The 17,666-nt window shown below is 62.4% G+C and overlaps 1 protein-coding gene across 1 annotated transcript in view; it reads left to right on the top strand.

The window, feature by feature from the left end:
- Nucleotides 1–17,666, top strand: part of TIMP2 (TIMP metallopeptidase inhibitor 2) — a 42,853-nt gene that overhangs the window by 18,975 nt on the left and 6,212 nt on the right. Inside the window, exons 2-3 of the mRNA XM_016143248.2 lie at nucleotides 10,606–10,706; nucleotides 12,602–12,710. Coding sequence (XP_015998734.1) covers nucleotides 10,606–10,706; nucleotides 12,602–12,710 — 210 coding nt within the window. The remainder of the gene's footprint in view (nucleotides 1–10,605; nucleotides 10,707–12,601; nucleotides 12,711–17,666) is intronic.

Genomic DNA, 17,666 nt, shown 5'->3' with positions numbered 1-17,666 from the left:
GGCACGGTTTCAAAAGATACCTCATCAGTCGTGTAGCTGCTGGGTGAGTCTTTGAGACGGACAAAACCAGCATCACTTAGTAGACATCACTTAGTAATGTTCTTGTAATGTCTATATTAACAAGTGGGGGAGGGGGAGAGAGAAGGGAAAAGGCTCCCAGGCACCGAGCCACAGCAGGGACCCTCTGCAGCTGGCAGCGGTGGGTGGTCCTAGGTGTCCGGTTAGTCTCCTACCTCCAGCTCTACCTCTGACCCAGCAGCCTCGACAGCTGCGGTGACCCCACACCGGGTAGAGTTTTATCCGCCAGTGGCATCCTTGGGGACTGGACAAAGCTTTTCTGCAAAGAGCCACATAGTAAATATTTTATTGGCTCTGCAGGCTGCAGTCTCCGTGACAACTGCTCAGCCCCTGTGTAGACAACACTGTGAACGGGTGTGGCCGGGTTCCAATAAGACTTTATTTATAAAAGCAGTTGGGGGCTGGACTTGGCCCTGAGCCACAGTCAGCTGACCGCTGGGCCAGCGTGGTTCTCCCCCGCCCCCTTCCAGGGACCTCAGACATGCTGGGCTGGGTCAGCCACCCGCAGTCATGGGACATTCGCATTGCTGGTGCATGAATGACCTTTTTTATCTTAGGGCGCATTTTGTAAACAGTATGAGGAACCACCGTGACCCCAGACCGGCCACGTTTGCTGAAAACCGCCTTCTGTCTGTCCCTTCCCTTTCCCGTGCACTGCTCCCCCTTAACTCTGCGCCTGCTGGCCGTGGGGTCAGCTCTGCATTTCATTACACCGGTACAGACGCTCTGAACGCTGTGGCTCAGCTTGAGCTTTATGAAGAGGACGCTACAGGGCGTGTGCTTCTGGAAGCTCGTCAGGGACCCAGCACGCTGGGCGCATCCGTGTCGCAGACGGGCGCCATTCACGTCGCCGCAGTGTCACGTCACGTGACTCGGCGAGCCTTCTTCCTGGGCTCGTAGCTGCTTCTCTGGTTTGTATCTGTTCCCGGAAAGGGAGCCACATCCCTAATTCTGGATCAAAGGACCGGGTATCAAAATGTGCTTCTGGAAGCCTCGAACACCACGCTGCGACAGGGGTGTGGGAAAGGCCCTATTAGTCCTTTTCTTCCCGTTTTCACCTCTCTTTTTTTTTTTTTTCCCCCTGGAAAATGTTGACTTGAAATTACAGTGTTTTTCCTTGACAAACACTGAGGGACAGACATTGCCCCGGTTACTGGAGATGAACAGTGAGTGAGGCACGTGGGAGTCATGGGGTTTAGGGCCCAGTGGAGGACGCAGGTAAGAAGTAAACGTCCCCTGAGACGACGGGATGGGATGTGCAGGGGGCCCTGGGTGACAGCGGTGGCAGGCACGTCCCCGAGGAACCCAGGCCCGGCGTCCCTGAGGGCACCTGCCCCCGGGAGCCGCAGACGGGCCGTGCGGGAGGCGCAGTGGCAGCCGCCTCCCGAGAGGTTTTCTGGGTTTCGTTTTTAAATCCATAGCTCGGGTGAAGAATCTTCCATCATCTCGAGTGTTTATCGTGCGAGTCCTCGCAGTCTGTGGCTTTCCCACCTGACGCGGAGAGAAACATTTGCTCCCAGCCCGGTGTCTTTCTGGCACCTGCTTCTGAATGGCGTGGGGCCGGGCTGCACACGCGCCCAGCAGTTTGGTCTAAGCCCGGCGTGATGAAGAAGCAGGTCCTGGCCACAGGAGGGCCGTTACACGAGCATTACCTGCGGGGGAGGATGCCGGCTTTTGTGGGTGTTCTCAGCCTTCTGTGTGCTCCGACATCGCCCGCAGCTGCTGCAGGAGAGGGCCCCGTGGGATCCCCGGGTTTGCAGCCGTGGCCGCGGTAGGACCCACACGTCGGGGAACGAGGCCGCCCCGACTCGGCCTGGAGGGTACAGTCTAGTGAGTGGACGAGTCCGCCACTGCGTGGGTTACCTTTGTGTCTGGTTTCAGAGGCGGAATTCGGGGCCCCTGCGCTCTAGGTGAGGAACTGCCCCTTCCTGGCAATACTCAAGCTAAAAGTAGGCGTGAGGGCCGGGCCCGCGAGACACAGTGCAGGGTGACTCATCTCTGCCCGGACAGTCACACCTACACTGTCCCCTGCAGCAGGGCGAGAGGCACCCTGCCCTTTGCCCAGGCCAGTGGGAGAGGGGGTGACACGGCCCTCCAGGACCCCTGCCCCGCCAACACGGCCCTCCAGATAGTCCCTGTGGACGTGCCTCAGGTGACGTCCATCTCGCAGTGTCACGTCACATGACCCTGCCTTGGTCACTTCTGCGTAGCTCGACCACGGTGCCCGGGGCCCTGGGCAGCATGGCTAGGTGACAGTGGGGACCCCTGACCCTGGCCGCGTGCGTCCTCATCCTCCCAAAGCACTTCGCAGGCCCTCCCCCACAAGCCCTCCCTCCTGTGTCTTCTGGAACTTTCCATGTGTTTCCTTTGTTTTTCTCTTCTGCTTCTGCATTCGGGGGCAGCTGGCCAGTTCCTGTCTCACTCTGCATTTGCTAGAACCTTTGTCGTGCGGTCACTCCCTTGCAGCCCTGCCCGTGAGCCTCCTCCCCAGATCCCAGGGACTCGGGAAGGCCTCCGTGGCCCACGGGTGGGGACAGGTCGCCCTGATGGTCCCAGGGGTTTGCAGGGAGCGGTGGTGTCGGGTGTGGGTGCTTCCGAGGCCCACTCACCGTAAGCAGGTGCAGGGCGGCGGGGTTGCCAGGCGGCTGGACGGGTCCAGCGGTGGACCCTGGGACGCAGTTCCACACCGCCCCCCCGCCCTCGCCAGGCCAGCGGGTCTCGGTGGTTTCAGACAGGACCCTGCACTCCGTGTGAGCCGCCCCATGTGCGGGTCCTCACACCCGTCCCCTCTCCTGCCATAACGTGTGTGACAACGTCCGGAACCTCCGAATTGTACGACAGTGGGAACAACAAGATTTTCAAAGCTGGGGGGAGACGGGGGTCCTCCCTGGCCTGCTGGAGTTCTCCCCGCGAGCGGGCGGCGGCCACCAGGCGTGGGCAGCCTCCGGCCTTCGCCCGCTCCGTCTGTAACGCGAGGACGAGCTGACTTCGAAGAGCAGTCACGGGTCCTGTCACGGCCCCGGCCACAGGCCGCGTCGCCCCCGGAGACGGTGACGGCGACGGCGAGGACTCGTGCGTGGCACCCCACGCCACCGGCTCCGGGGGCCGCGCTTGCGAGGCCGCACTAACGAACGCGGGGGAGCCACGGGGCTCGTCCCCTCCAGCGCGCCCGCACTGGGTTCCTTCCACGTCGAGACGCTGGGGTTCCTGCCTTCGCGCCCCCGCTTCCTGAGAAACGCAGCGGGTCGGGGGAGCCCACCGGCTCAGAGGCCCAGCCGCGTGTGCTGACGAGGCCTGAGCCACGGGCCTGGAACCTCGTGTGTCCACTCCCCAAAGCGAGGCACCCTGGAGAGGAGCAGAGACCGGCCTGAGGTCCCAGCCCGCCAGCCGCAGTGCGGGGACAGGCCCCTGGCCTGCTGGCCCTCGGTTCCGAGCCGTCTGCCCAGCCCGTCTGGGCCCCATCCTCGGCCTGTCGGGTGGGGAGGGCTGGCAGGGGGTGGCCGAGGAACCCCCCCCCGCCCCCCGGCGCCTCCTCGGCCCCGCGCCCTCCCTGCCCCGTCCTGCTCCGGCCCGCCGGGCTCCGGGCTCCGGGCTTGGCGTTCGCAGCGCTCAGCGCGGCTCCTCCCGGGGGTCTTGGCGGAGAAAGTGCCGAGCAGCAGTTCCCTCCACAAAGCCGCTCTGTTCTCAGCAAACCCTCCCGGCCGGCTGCATTTTTTTCAAATGATTCAGCAGCACGTGAATGGGAAGGGCTGAGCCCGGGGCTTGGGGAACGTGACCAAGGCCGCTGGCACGAGATCCCGCGGGGCCCGCATGGCGGAGGGCGGCGGGCGGCGGCACTGGGGTCGGGGTGGTGCCCGGGGCCTGGGGGGTCAGGGAGGGCAGCCGGCAGCTGGGCGGTGGTGCCGTAGCGTTTCTCTGCACAGTGCGGCTCAGAGGGAGACAGTTCCCTCCTGCGCCAGAGGGAGGGGCGGCAAAGCGAAGGGACAGGAAGTGGAGATGGGAGAGCCGGTCTCCATGGAGACGGGCATCCAGTGGACAGCGGCTCACGCGCATGCTGCACAGCACTGGGCGGACCTGGCAAAGCCCCAGGTGCCAGGCCCAGGGCCAGCGGGGGCTGGGGCTGCGCCGCCGCTTCCTGTTCTCCGTCCTGCACCCCATCACCCCCCCGCCCCACGCTCAGGCCCCCAAGACACATCTGCCCTGAGTAGTCGTCACTCCAGGCATTTCCAGCCCTGGCCCGAGTCACGCTGGCCAAGTCTGGCTCTCACCCTGGACAGGCACAGCCCCGCTGCCCCAGGGCTGGGGACATCTGTGGATCCTGGGGCTGGGGCGGCTTGGAGGGACTCAGAGGTGGAGCTGGGCTCTCACAGCTGCTGCAAAACACGCGAGCAGCCCTGGGCGCCCCCAGCAGCACAGGGCTGTTTTTAATTACTAAACGACGGCCCCCTTTTCTTCTTATTTCCCTAAAAGGAGCAGACTTGGAGGACGGCTGCTCCACTGCTGACCGAAAGGGGCCGGGCACTGAGGCCAGGGAGGGCAGGGCCAGGCGCTGGGACCGGCTGCCGAGGCGGGGGCTGGGCGGGCGGCGGGGCCGGATGCTCGCTCCCTCGGACTTCTAGACGCTGAGTCCGCGCTGACGCCGTGCATTCCTCCGACATCTGCAGGCCGCTCAGCCGTACCCCCTTTCCACGCTCAGTTCAGGGGCATGGCCTCAAAACTGGGGGCGTCCCAGCTGGTCTGCAGCCTGTGTGTGCAGGACCCCCTTTCTAGGTCACTCTCCAGCGTCGTCCCCCCCCCCGCAGCTGGGGAGGTCAGCCCACCCCCGGAGGAGACAGATGCAGTCCAATTGGAGAGGTGCAAAGGTATCTTTATGATGCCCCCCGAAGCCCCTGAGACAACTGAGTTACACAGAGGCCCTTAAAGACCCTCAGTAATCGTGGGGCCAGCCCCCCCTCCCCCGTCACCCCGAGTGGCAGGCATGTGTGAGGACTTTGGTGGCCCTGTGACTTGAGGGTGGAAGTGTCTAAATTCGCTGTGCCCCTTTTCTGGGGAGTGGAGACAAGTGTGGAACCCCCAGCCCTCCCCAAGCACCCCAGTAGAGTGGGGCACACGTGGAGAGCTTGGCCTGGAGCGAGGTGGGGGGCTGGGTTTCATCTGGGAGAAAATCACTTTTTCTGGATTCCTTGGAAATGGTTGGTGTGCAGATTCTGCCCAGAGACAAAAAAAATGGACCGAGTGACCCGGGGAGGACGTTCACCACTCCAGCTGGTCACGCCATTTGCATCTCAGAAACGCAGAGTCCTCTCCGCGGCCGGCCCCCCGCGACCGCACGCAGCTGTGTCGGCCTGGTGCCCACGGTGCGCTCGGCCCACTGCCACGCCGGCCACGGCACCGCCACCCGCCCGCTCTCGACCGGGGCCAAGGAGGGCCCTCGGCAAGTGTGCTCGCCAGCCGAAGGCCCCCGACTGCCCCTCCCCGCAGTGAGGGGTGCCAGGGGCATGTGTCAGTCCCCGGAAGGTCCCGAGGGCTGTGAGCAAGCTCCAAGAGCAGAGTGGCTCCGTCCCCGCTGACACCCGCCTCCCTGGGCACCCCTCCCAGGTCCGAGCGGGGCAGTGCAGTGGGTGGGCTGGGCTGACACTGAGCCAACCCTGCCGGTCTGAGTCAGTGCACACGGAAGGCTCAGGTGACCCGGGGCCGGATTTTGACCTTGTATCAGGCAGACGTTTTTCCGAATCCTGAGATTCTCACACCTCTTCCGGCCAAACGCGTGGTTTCTCCCTCCGCCAGTGCTCTGCTCAGCAGGGCTGGGGGCTGGGGGCTCAGAGTGTGTTGAGTGCCTGGGGACAAGGCCACGAACGACTGCAAGGCACGGCTGCGTCTCGGCAGGCGCACCCGTGCTCCGGGGCCGGGCGCCCGTGCCCCGCAGGGCCCACGCATGCACGTGGCGTTTGGGGTCTCCCTCCCGAGCGCGGGCGGCCCCACGGCAGGATGATACAGGAGGATTCAACGTGTGGGGAGCAGAGGAACTTCTTAGGGCGGTTCTCTTGTGGGGTCTGGTTCTCTCAGAGCCGGCGCTCACAGAAGTTCCCTGGGAACTTCCACAGACACCGCGGGACCCACAGGCGATGTGGATCTCAGCCTGGGCGGAGTGTGCCGGGCACCCCCCCCCCTCCACCGCCGCAGGCCGCAAGCCCCCTTCCGCCCCCGGTGGTGGGACCGGCCTCCGCCGGCCTCCCTGGGTGAGTGTCATTGCTCCCCGTCTGCATGTGGCCTGTGTTCTCTGGATCCTCGTCTGTGACCTTGACTTTCCACCCGCCTGGTTCTTTTCCATCCCGAATCGGGAGGCTGAGCCAGGGATTGTTTTTGCTGGCTCCGGTCAGGGGGAAGTGACATCATGCGGTGTCCGAGGCCCGGGGCGGGGGCGGGGCTCTGCGGTTGCGTGTGCTTTGAGTTAAGGGGACGGTTGTGCATTCCAGTAGCCAACATCTGGCGGTGAATTCGTCAGCCAGTGTGTCACCCTTGATCTCAAACCCAGATGTCGTGTGAGCGGCCGAGGGAAAGAAGGAAAAACAGCGTCCAAGCGGCCCAGGGAGAGGCCGTCGTCTTTGGGGAGCAAAACACTTAGAACGGGAGTCTTAATGGAGACTCTCCCTCCTCCTGCTGGTGCCCCGGTTCCTGCGGCCAGGGCGGGCGCTGGGGTGGAGCAGCCCGTTCCTGCGGGGAGGGGCAGGACAGGGCGAGCCCCTGCCCGGGCTGGCGCGTAGTAGGTGTTCAGGAAACCGGATTTTAATTTCTTCCCAGGCTCTTTGGGTCTGGTTTCTTTTCCCCGGCCCTGCTCCTTAAGTGGCCTGGGACCCAGGGAGGCCCATCCTCCACTTGGAGGGGCCTGGACTCTGGAGCTCACGGTGGTAGCCGTGACCTTGGGTGCAGGACGTGCGTTTCGGGAGGACTCTCCTCACCCTCCCTCCCTGCCTGCCGCTGGCGGTGCCGCTCGTCGTCCTGTCCCTCGTCCCTGTCCTCGCCCGGGCTGCGTGCTCCTCGAAGGCGAGGTCTGTTATGGAAGACCCGCCCCCATGGGGCCCACCTGTCCAGTTTCCCCTCAGGCCTCCGCCTGTCTTCACCGGGCCGGTGGGATCCTCTGGCTGTGATGAATCCATCTGCCAAAGCTTTGCGTGTGCTGTTCCCGCCCTCCCCCCTCCCCCGACGGTCCCTGCTGCCCTGGGCAGGTCGGCGGTGTTGACCCTGGCATCTTCGGGACAGGTGTGTGCCCAGCATCTCTTCTTCACGTTGATGCTTTGGGGAAGGTGTGCCTGGAACCTCCCGTGTCTGCCTCTTGAGCCTCGTTAGCTTTTGTTTTGCAAAGCAAGTAGCACATTCCCACCTAGAAGTCAGAGGAATTCAGGGAATCCTTCCCTGAAGGATCTGAATTCTCGTTCTGTGCAGACCAGCCCAGTGGGGGACCCTCCCGGTCCTCCCCGACTTCCGTGCAGGCCGCGCGGGTGGCCTCGGAGCCAGTTAGCGGTCTAGTCTTAGCCCCACGAGCCGCCCGGGCCTGGGACACCCCCAGTCTCTCCTGTCCAGACCAGGAGTGTGTTCCGTAGCTCCAAAGCAAAGCAAATGCATCAGAAAGGGGCATCGCACCCAGACTTGGGGTTCGCGGCCCCCCGGGACGGGCTCTCTGGCCTGAGCAGGGAGCGTGACGTAGCCTCACCCACGGGACGGGGAGCGGTCACACCAGCCCCCGCGGCACAGCCGTCTCGCGCGCTCGTCCCGAGCTGGACGTGTGCCGTGTGCCGTGTGCCTGGCACTGAGCCGCACACGCCACGGCTCCTGGTCCCCCGCACCGCCCGGTGGAGGCAGGCCCTGGTGCTGGTTTCTGCGTTTCAGGCCTGAGCGCTGTGTCTCCGTGAGGCCGGGGGACCTCCCCGAGACCACACAGCAGGGAGAGGGCTAAAGCAGACCCTGGCCTGGCTCAGCCCCTTTCGGATGAGGACTCCGGCCCCCGGGAGCCTCGGCGGCCTTCGTGGGAGAGACACACGGACCTCAGCGTGCGGAACGGAATGGGGCCTTTCGCCTGCTTCACGGTGGTTTTTGCTTATTTTTCTGAGCGTGGCTGGTGTGCTCATTGAGCACCTATTGTGTGTTGAGCAGTGTGCAGGTGAATGCCCCTCTGAAAAGCAGTTCCATAAAGTTCCAAAAAGCACGCGACATCAGGTGTGCCGTGGTGACATCTGGCAGCTTTGCCCCTTCCAGGCCGTTGTGTCCTTGAACATTTCTGGTCCATTTGACACGGTGAGCCGATGACGATGCTCAGAAGAGCAAACTTACAGCGATTAGCCGTGTACAATTACTGACTGGCGTGCGCCCTGTTCTGAGTAGTGTCACCTTAAAGCCTAGATCAGGCTGGCAGCGAGCGGGCCGGAGACAGACCCTCCTCGGCTGCCACCCCAAGTGTCTCCGTTCAGCTCAGCGAACATCTACTGATGTCTGAGCACTGCCTTCTGTGGTTACAATATAACCTCTGCCTGTTAGAAGCTGTCGTTACAATGTAACTTCTACCTGTTCTGCGAAGCCCGAGCAGACACGCGGCAAGATGTTTACTGAGCGTGGACCAGGGATGAGGGAAAGGGGGGTTTCCCAGAGGAAGACAAGAAAGCGCTGCTTTAGCTGGGTCTTGAAGGATGAATAGAAGTTCTCCAGGCAGGAAGGGGAGGATGACATTTGGGGCACCCCCAGGCAGGTAGGTTCAGGCTTAGGGGAATAGCGAGAGTGGGGACCGCCCAGGCGGCTGGAATAGCCGCCGACTGGCACCGGGTTGCAAAGCATTTTCTATTTCAGCCGAGGGTGGTGGGCAGCCAAGATAGGTGTTTAAGCGGGGAGCGGACAGCTGGTACCGGAGGCGGGCGGGTGGGTGGGGGTGAGAGGAGACGCTGGAGACTGGGCGACCCGTTACCGAGGGCAAAGCCCTCTCCTGGGAGGGGCCCCCTGGTGGCATTTCCTAGATGTGGCTTTGCACGTTGGGGCCCGGCTCAGCCTGGGAGACAGGAACCTACGGCCCGGACCCGTCATGACTCAGCTCCAACAGCAGAAGAAATAAGATGGGGTTTTGGACCGTGGTGGGGCCATGAGGCGGCGGGGGCGGGGCCTCTGGTACCAGACCAGATCTAGACAGTACTTCTGGGGTCCCGGGAGACGGGCCCCCTGCCCTGTGGGAGAAGACAGCCCTGGGCGGCCGTCTCTGAGGCCCGAGCCGCCCGCCCAGGGGCGGCAGTGGGAGGTGGCGTGACACTACCTGCTCCTTTTTCCTGTTTTGTTCACATCCGCGCTAATGTGACACCCAGAGCGACCCCGCACAGCCGCGCTAATGTGACACCCAGAGCGACCCCGCACAGCCGCGCTAATGTGACACCCAGAGCGACCCCGCACAGCCGCGCTAATGTGACACCCAGAGCGACCCCGCACAGCCGCGCTAATGTGACACCCAGAGCGACCCCGCACAGCCGCGCTAATGTGACACCCAGAGTGACCCCGCACAGCCGCGTTTCAGAGGGCAAAGCTTTTAAAGCCATTAAAACAGTTCGTGCCACCAGCCGATAAGCCTCAAAATGAAAAAAGGGAGGGCCCTGCCCAAGCGACAGCACTAAGTGCTGACCCGCGACATGTCAGGCTACGAGGCGGAGCCGCGTTTAGGCCTAATTGCTCGCAGCAAGCCCCGGGTGCCTGACTCAGGAGCAACCTTGGGCTCTGGGGAACGTTCCGGAGCCTTTTCAGCCTGCCCTCTTCCCCTACCCATCGTCTCGCAGCCTAGTCCACAATCATCTTCCTTCCCGTGTGGCCTCCCTCCTCGGCGTCTGTCCCTTAGGACTCCATGCGAACGCCACCTCGCCCGACACGATGTCCTTTGGGTTAAAACGCTCTGACCCTTGCTCTGCCGTGACCCGGAAAGAATTTGTGTTCTTTCCAAGACTCATTCTCAGGACGTTTTCCGGGGACACTTTTAGGACAGTTGAGGACTGCAGCAGGATGGACCTTTGAGATGCAGGACTCCCCAGACCCAAGCCTGATGGGCCTTTTCCCTCTGCCTTCGGCCGGAACCGGCGTTTGCCAGGGGGCTGGGGGTGGAGGGCGCGTGGGGCGGATGCCAGCGTCCTTAACCGCGTCGTCGGGATCGAGGCCACCCAGTCGCTCGTCGGCTCTCCCGGCCACCGCACAGGCACCGTGGAGAGGAGGGAAGAGGAGTTCCGAGGCCTCAGCACTCCGTTCGGACCGGGGGCTGCCGAGTGCCGGTCCCCGGGGGCTGGTGCTGCTCCGCCCTGGCTCCGGTCCACAGAGGGTTCTCTTTGAAGAGCCCTGGAACCAGGACTCTCGGTGTCACCTCGCTGCCTGCACCCCAACTTGCGTGGGGTCCAGGCGCGGCTGGAGTCTGGGGTCCCCTCGCCTGCCTCCTCGCCGCCGCCCCTTCCCCATCCTCGGCGCCTGAAGGTGCCGCGGGGACTCTGCTCACCTCCGTGTCTTTGTGTTTCGCAGTGATCAGGGCCAAAGTGGTCAGTGAGAAGGAGGTGGACTCCGGGAACGACATCTACGGCAACCCCATCAAGAGGATCCAGTACGAGATCAAGCAGATAAAGGTGGGGTGACCGTCGCCGGGCCACTCCACGGGGCAGAGCGCTGGGAGGGCTGGGAATGAGACGGGGTCCCCCAGAGGCGGGAGACCACACAGAGGCATCCCGTCTTCTCGAAGTGCCTCTGGGTCCCTGGACAAAGTCCGGCCGTCCGTGGAGTAGGCACGTGGGGCCTCAAGCCACAAGTCGATGGCTGGCAGGTCGCGTGGACCGGTACGGTCCCATCGGCTGGGTTCGTTCAGAGATGTGTTCTCTTCGTTTCGGTGGGTGACGACTCTGGGGCGCAGCCTCGGGTTCAGTCACCGAGTCCACTGCAGGTCTGTGGGACGTTCCTGTCCGTGCCTGCGCTGTGTGGGGTTCAAAGGCAGCGAGCGCTCGGCAGCCCCAAGTCCCCCAAACCGGCGTGGGGTCTAGCTTGCCTGCTTAGCCCCGAGTTCTCAGAGGAGGGGGATTTGGAGGAAGGTGGATTCCTGTGGCAGGTGGGGTGGGCAGGGCGGCTCCTGAAGCCGGAGGAGGTGACGGTGACAGTGCCGGGGAAGGTCCGCCAGGTGGCAGAGGGACGGGCGGCGTCCGGAGCTGCGGGCCGAGGGGCGGGAGGTGGGGTGTTAGATTTTCTTGAACGTCCGTGTTCAAGGGCACATGGCAAGGAGCCCACGTTTGGGAGGGAGGGAGGAGGAACTTGGGGGTCAGGGGGCACAGGACCAGCTCTGGCGGACAGTTACCATGAGCGCTAACTTGATCTACAAGAAGAAGGTTCTAGGCTCCGGCCGCAGGCACAGCTTTGTGGTGGGGTTTGTCGTGTTTAGCGGAAGGTCAGTGAAACACCTCGTGGCCGCATCCGCGTCACGCACGGGGGTGACCCGGTCTCTCAGGGCCCAGGCCTGTCTGTGACGGCGGGGGGGGGGGGGAGGGGACACCTGTGCCCCGCCGACCTCGGCGAGGGCTGAGGAGAGGCTGCTGCCGGCCCCCAGGCCTGCTGCCAGCTCTGGGGCGAGAGACGGCACTCGGGACGGCATGGCGTCGCCGCCGTCGTCACCTTCCTGGCGAGGGCTGGTGTGTCGCTCTTGCAGAGCTGGTTGTCGTGACGCGGGGGAGGACCCTGTCCCTGTGGGTTTGCTGGTCGAGGCGCCACGAGACCCGGAACACAGAGCAGTGCTCACATGCGGCTCGGCCACGGCAGGGGGCCCCGTGGGGCTCGCACGGAAGCGCAAAGCCCGCGTGTGCACGCTCTGCAGCCCAGTGCAGCCCCCTGTCCCGTGGGGTCACGCGGCGTGTGTGCCGTCCCCTCTCCATACACTCAGCTTCCATCGGCCAGCACCCCAAAACCGGGTGGAGCGCCAGGAACTCCCGGGCAGTGGGAACTCCCGGGCTGGGGGTTTCTCACTTCCTGCTGGGGTCCGGGAACAAACCCCCTTCTCCTGGGCGGTAGGTGTGTCCCAAAGGCTGTAAGTAAATCAGAGGTCGAGACGTCACACCCCAGAGCTACACCCTAACCATGGGCGCCCCTCTGCCCTGCGTCAAGTCAAGTCGCTGGTGCCGGATACACTTCCTGGAAGCGTACATGGGGGGCGGCCCCCCACGACGGGTCAGCTCGGGCGGGAGACTCTGAAACGACCTCGCGGGGGCCGGGAGAGCGCTGGCGTTGTCCCAGACGGGTCCCTCCGGGTGACAGGGTTCTGCCTGCCGACCCCCGCCACACTGAGCAATGCGCGAGCGACGCCCAAGAGTCACTTTGCGTCAGGAACGGTCGTCTTCTCCCAGTCTCCCTGGGACACTTCTGTCCCCCGTCCGCGCTGGCGGGACCCCTGGGGCAGGTCGGGCTGCCCACGTGTTCCCGGCCGGATCGGGATTCGCCGGCTGTGCAGCCGCCCCTGACATTTCCTCACCCTCGTTTTTTCCAGATGTTCAAAGGACCCGACAAGGACATAGAGTTTATCTACACGGCCCCCTCCTCGGCCATATGCGGGGTCTCGCTGGACGTCGGAGGAAAGAAGGAGTATCTCATCGCAGGTGTGTGCGCGGGTGTGGACGCGAACGCTCTTAGAGACTTGTCAGGGCTGTGTGTCCGGGGGCGGGCAGGCGGGGCGGAGGCTTACCGAGAAGAAACAAAGTCAACCAATAGTCATAGGAAATTCAAGGTCAGGCGACACACGGAGGTGAGAACTTTTGCCCTTGGATCCTGAAAGGGAGGCTTGGGCAAGGCTGGTCGGGAGGCGGGAAGGAGGCTAGAAACCTTGTTTTAAACCCGTTGATACTGTCAGCCCCTCTCCCTGGTTCCGCATCTCTTTTTCCGCTGAGGCAAAACACACATAACACAGACTCTGCCACCGTGACCATTGCTAAGTGCGCGGCTCTGTGACACTGAGAACAGTCACGGTGTTGTGCAGCCGTCACCACCACCCCCTCCCGGACTCTCTCGTCTTCCCAAGCTGAGCCTCCGCCCCATCGAACAGAGTCCCCGGCTCCCGCCCCAGCCCCCGGCGACCTCCGCTCCACTTTCCGTCTCTACAAATGTGACTGTTCCAGAGCCCTCATGGGAGTGGAATCGTAGAGTATTTGTGCTTTCGCGTAGTGTGATGATCTCTAGATCCATCCACATTGTAGCAGGCGTCAGAATTTCTTTTTTTTTAAGGCTGAATAATGTTCCGGTGTCTGGACGGACCGCGTTGTGTTTCTTGTTGGATCTCTCCTTTTGAACTGCGTTTGTAAATGAAGCATCTTCCTTTACTTCTTGCTCCTGCCTCTGTGGCCTGCCCAGCCGGGCGGCACCGCGGGAGTCCAGAGCCCGGTTCCTCGGCCTCAGTGCCGGTGACATTTGAGACGAGGTCATTTTTTGTCACGGGGGGGCTTTTCTACACATTGCGGGACATTTAGCTGCATTCCCGGCCTCTACCCACTCATCGCCAGAACATCCTCCCCACCAGCTGTGGGGTCTCTAGCCGTCACCTAACGTCCCCTTAGAGGGCAGAACTGCCCAGCCTCGAGACTGGCCCGGTGACCGTGGGAGTGCCCGACGCCTGTGTCGTCTAGCGTGACAGCCACACGAGGCCGTTGAGCCCAGGAGCCTGTGACTGCGGCTGATGCCGCCGAGACACTGGAGCTTTCCTTTTCCTTCATTTCAGTTGGTTTACGTGTAAATGTGGCCCGTCGTGCGGCTGGTGCCCACTGGACTGGGCAGCGCTTGTCGGTCAGCAGGGACGCTGCTGCCCTCTGTGTAGGGGAGGCGGGTGGGGGTCAGATCACAGACTCACAGGAAGAGTTGTCAGGAGGGACTGCTCCCCTAGACAGACCGTGTATTTTGCTCCACGGCCCAAATTTAATCGTGAAATTAAGTCCGAATCCAAACCTCCATGATTGGGGGGGATTTCCTTCTGGTGAGGTCATCTGTACCTTTTCCCCCTCCACTGAGAATATTCCAAAATCAACACATCTAGCAGGTGCCCGTGAGTGCCCAGCCGTGTGCTTGGTGCTTTGGGAGCTCAGGGGTTGGGGGCGGGGAGGCCCTGAGAAGCAAGCATGTGTTCCCACTGCGGGGCTGGGGGGGGGGGGACGAGGAGACAGGCTTTGTGTGGGAGCGGACGGAGTGGAGTGGGTGCTTAGAGGGTGCACAGAGAGAGAGGGGCCCTCGAAGGTGCAAGGATCCAGGCCGCGTGTCCAGAAAAGATGCCGACCTCGGCGTCGGGTGGGAGGCCCCTGCAGCGAGGACGGTGCCCTGGGCAGTGAGAGGGACGCGGAGACTTCGCGACCTCTCCTGGGTCATGCCGCCCTCCTCTCTCAGGTGCACGGCCACGCCCAGCGCCCGGTCCCTGGTTTCCTTGTCCCTCATTGAGACTTTTGTTCTCTCCTTGGGGATGAGGCGTTTTTTTCCTTCTTTCATAGGCACTTCTGAGCATCCTAAATTTTTCATTAAGAGCATCTGTTATTTTTAACAGTTTTGTTGTGACATAATTCATACACCATACAATTCACACACCGAAAGCGTAGAACTGGATGGTTCTGGAGAACTGGCAGAGGCGAGCACCCATCAGGGCAGTCCGGCCGCCAGCCCTCAGCCGCTCCCCTGCCGCCCCCGTTCTCCGCCCGCCCCTGGCTCTTAGCGACCCCTCCTCTCCTTCCTGACCCCTGGTCCACGCTTTCACGTTAGCGCCGTGTGGTCCTTCGTCCGGACCCCTCTTGCCCGCGCCGTTCCCCAGAGGACGCGCCACGGTTCTGCTCCGCGCGGTCACGTCTTGGCCCCCGGGGCCGGGTGCGCCGTTCGCCTGTTATGATGACGCCGCTGCGCCCGCTCGCGGACGAGGCCTCGCTTCCCCCGCACGGGCGCCCGGGAGCGAAGTCGCAGGACACACGGCGGCTCTGTGTTTAATCGTTGGAGGAGCTGCCAGACGGCTTCCCGAGGCGGCGGCGCCGTTTTTCCGTGCCCAGCACCCACTATTTTTGTAAGAAAAACTGCATCACACGGAGAGAGGGGTTCGCGGGCAGCGGCAAAGGTGGAGGGCTGCTGGGGGGGAGTGCGCGGGGCGCAGGGGCGGGGGGCGCAGGGGCGGGGGGCGGGGCAGGAGGGGCTTGGGCGCACGCGAAACAGGACGGAAGGAAGTCGTTGGCGTTAATTATGTCGCCTTTTTTCCTGCTTTCCTGTATTTGCTAAGTTCTGCAAATTATGACATCTGTTACTTCTATGATCCAAAAAATAAGCTCTGCAGGGAAGAGAAAGGAGCTGAAACCTCCCGTGGTGCAAGGACCTCGCAGCCCTGAGGAGCCAGCGGCCTCTGACTTTCTGTCCTCTTTTGGAGGGGCGGTTAGGGAGCCCCAGAAAGTGAGAGCTCGGGCTCCTCACATCGCCCCCTAGGGGCGATCTGGCCAAACTGCAGAGCTGCAGAGGCACTGTTTAAAGGAGTGCGGGGTGGGGGCCCCTCGGGGTGGGCGCTTCTCGCCACACCTCGGCCTGCAGCTCGCCGCGAGGGGGTAGTGCAGCCAGCACGTGACCCTGGTCTTCCCGACTGCCAGTCTCCTACACGCCCCTGTGGCTCCTTCGGTCCTGGCTTTACAAGCCCTGGTGCCCAAGCTCCAGCCCAGCGGCTCTCCGCCCGCTCTGCTCACTGCCCTGCCGCAGGGAGTTAGTTCGCAAGCATCCCGGGGCTCAGGCCAACCCCCGACCTAGTCCAGTGGTATCTCTGGGGCTGGGGCCTGGGCATCAGCATGTTTAAAGCTCCCCCAGGAAAGTCTGGCGTGCAGCCAGGACTGACAGCCTGCTTCTAGCGAGAACATTCCATGCTCTGGGTCAGAGGTAGACCTTTCATCTGAGAGGTGCCGAGCAGCCGGTGAGCTCGTACTCAGGAAGGCTGTGCCCAGCGGCCGAGGTCAGTCAGCTCCCTTGCAAAGGGGCTCTCTCGACGTCACCTTAATTTTCTGTGGCCCTTCGTGGTCAGTCACACCTGCCCCTCTCACACCCAGAGACCCTAAGGACCTTGGCACTGCCCTTGTTCCGTGAGATGGACGGTCCAGACGTCCAGGTTCCACAGTGGGACATCCCAGGAGACGGATTACGTCCAGTGGTCAGGAGCCCCGGCGTGCAGCACCTCTGTTGAGTGTGGGGCTCAAGTCCTATCCTCATCCCACGTACCCCAAAGAGCGTGGGGGAACTGCGGGGCTGCTCGGGAAGTGGGGGTCCGGGACGAGTGCGGAGGGCAGAGTTTGCACCACGGCTTCGTGGTGACCATTTCGCTGGTGGCTGCTGTGCTAGGAGAATCCGTTTGGCTCGACCTCTTGTCCGGAAGGGAGGGGCTTCCTTGTCCGGACGTAGCTCCGGGCATCTAGCGCAGAAAGCCTCATCGTTTTCGGTGCTCTCTGTGAGCGTCGATGTTTTCTCTCATACGGAAGCGTAATCGCTCACGTTTGCCATCAAAGGTTGCTTACCGTGTAACTCGTATGTGTCCTGTGCTGTTCCTGCACACGGGTCCATTAAACTGTCCCTAATCTGAATGGGAAGACAGTTCACTGTGCCAGTACCAGCAACGCCCAGTGGATGAGCTTGCTACAACTGAATCATCTAAATCGTAACTCCACGTGTAATAACATTTAAAGACGTTTAAAGGTACATTCGCTTGGTAACTGTGTGTCCATCATCTCAGCCTACCTCACATTTAACAGCAGCCGTGAGCAAGCAACATGGGGCGCATTTCGGTACCCTAACTGGGCACAGATAAGATCAGCGAAAGGCACTTCCCACGGTGGCCGGCTCACCCGCCACAGAGGAACCTGCCTGATCCGGCTTCTTCCCCAGGCTCAATGCCAGTAGCTCGGGTCCGATCTGGTGCTGACTTTCTGGAGTCGGGATGGGCTAACCAGAAATCACGGGGTGCAGTAAACCTCCCTGCCAGCACTGGCTGCCGCCCTGCGAGCGACCACACGGCCCGGGGCAGCCCACTCTTCTCGGGCTGATGACTCAGCGTCACATGCTGAGTTGGCCCCAGGAGACACTTGCGTGTTCAGGAATCTTTATGGAATTGGCCCTGTGGATTTATTCTACAGTCTTCTCTGCCAAAAGGGAACATAAACATACACTCTCAGTTTCAAATGTTAGTGAAATCCTATTTTTCCGTACCTAAGAACGACTTTGCTTTCTTTCCGAGGCAGACATGAGTAGAATGTTGAGACAGACGCTCACACTGAGTCTTAATTGTCTCCTAATGTTCCAAGATGCTACTCCATTTACGCGTGACGCCCGAAGTCCACGTGCGCCCGGGAACTAGGGCCGTGGACAAGGTGCGGCTTGCTGTTCATCGCCGCGTACCCACCTTTGCTTCCTCTCTGCGGGAGCTCGAACTGGCGGCGAAAAGGTCAGAAGCGAAGACAGCGGAGAAAGACGGATCGTGAAGCAGATTCTTAGAACGAATCCCTAGGTCATCGTCGGGGACCTTTTACTGAGCAGTTGCTGCTGCGAGTGAGGACTGTGGCCGAAGCAGGACA

The sequence above is a fragment of the Rousettus aegyptiacus genome, unplaced genomic scaffold (genome assembly GCF_014176215.1).
Source record: "Rousettus aegyptiacus isolate mRouAeg1 unplaced genomic scaffold, mRouAeg1.p scaffold_m13_p_6, whole genome shotgun sequence".
NCBI classification, from domain to species: Eukaryota; Metazoa; Chordata; class Mammalia; order Chiroptera; family Pteropodidae; genus Rousettus; species Rousettus aegyptiacus.
This window is presented reverse-complemented; position numbering and strand designations above follow the sequence as displayed.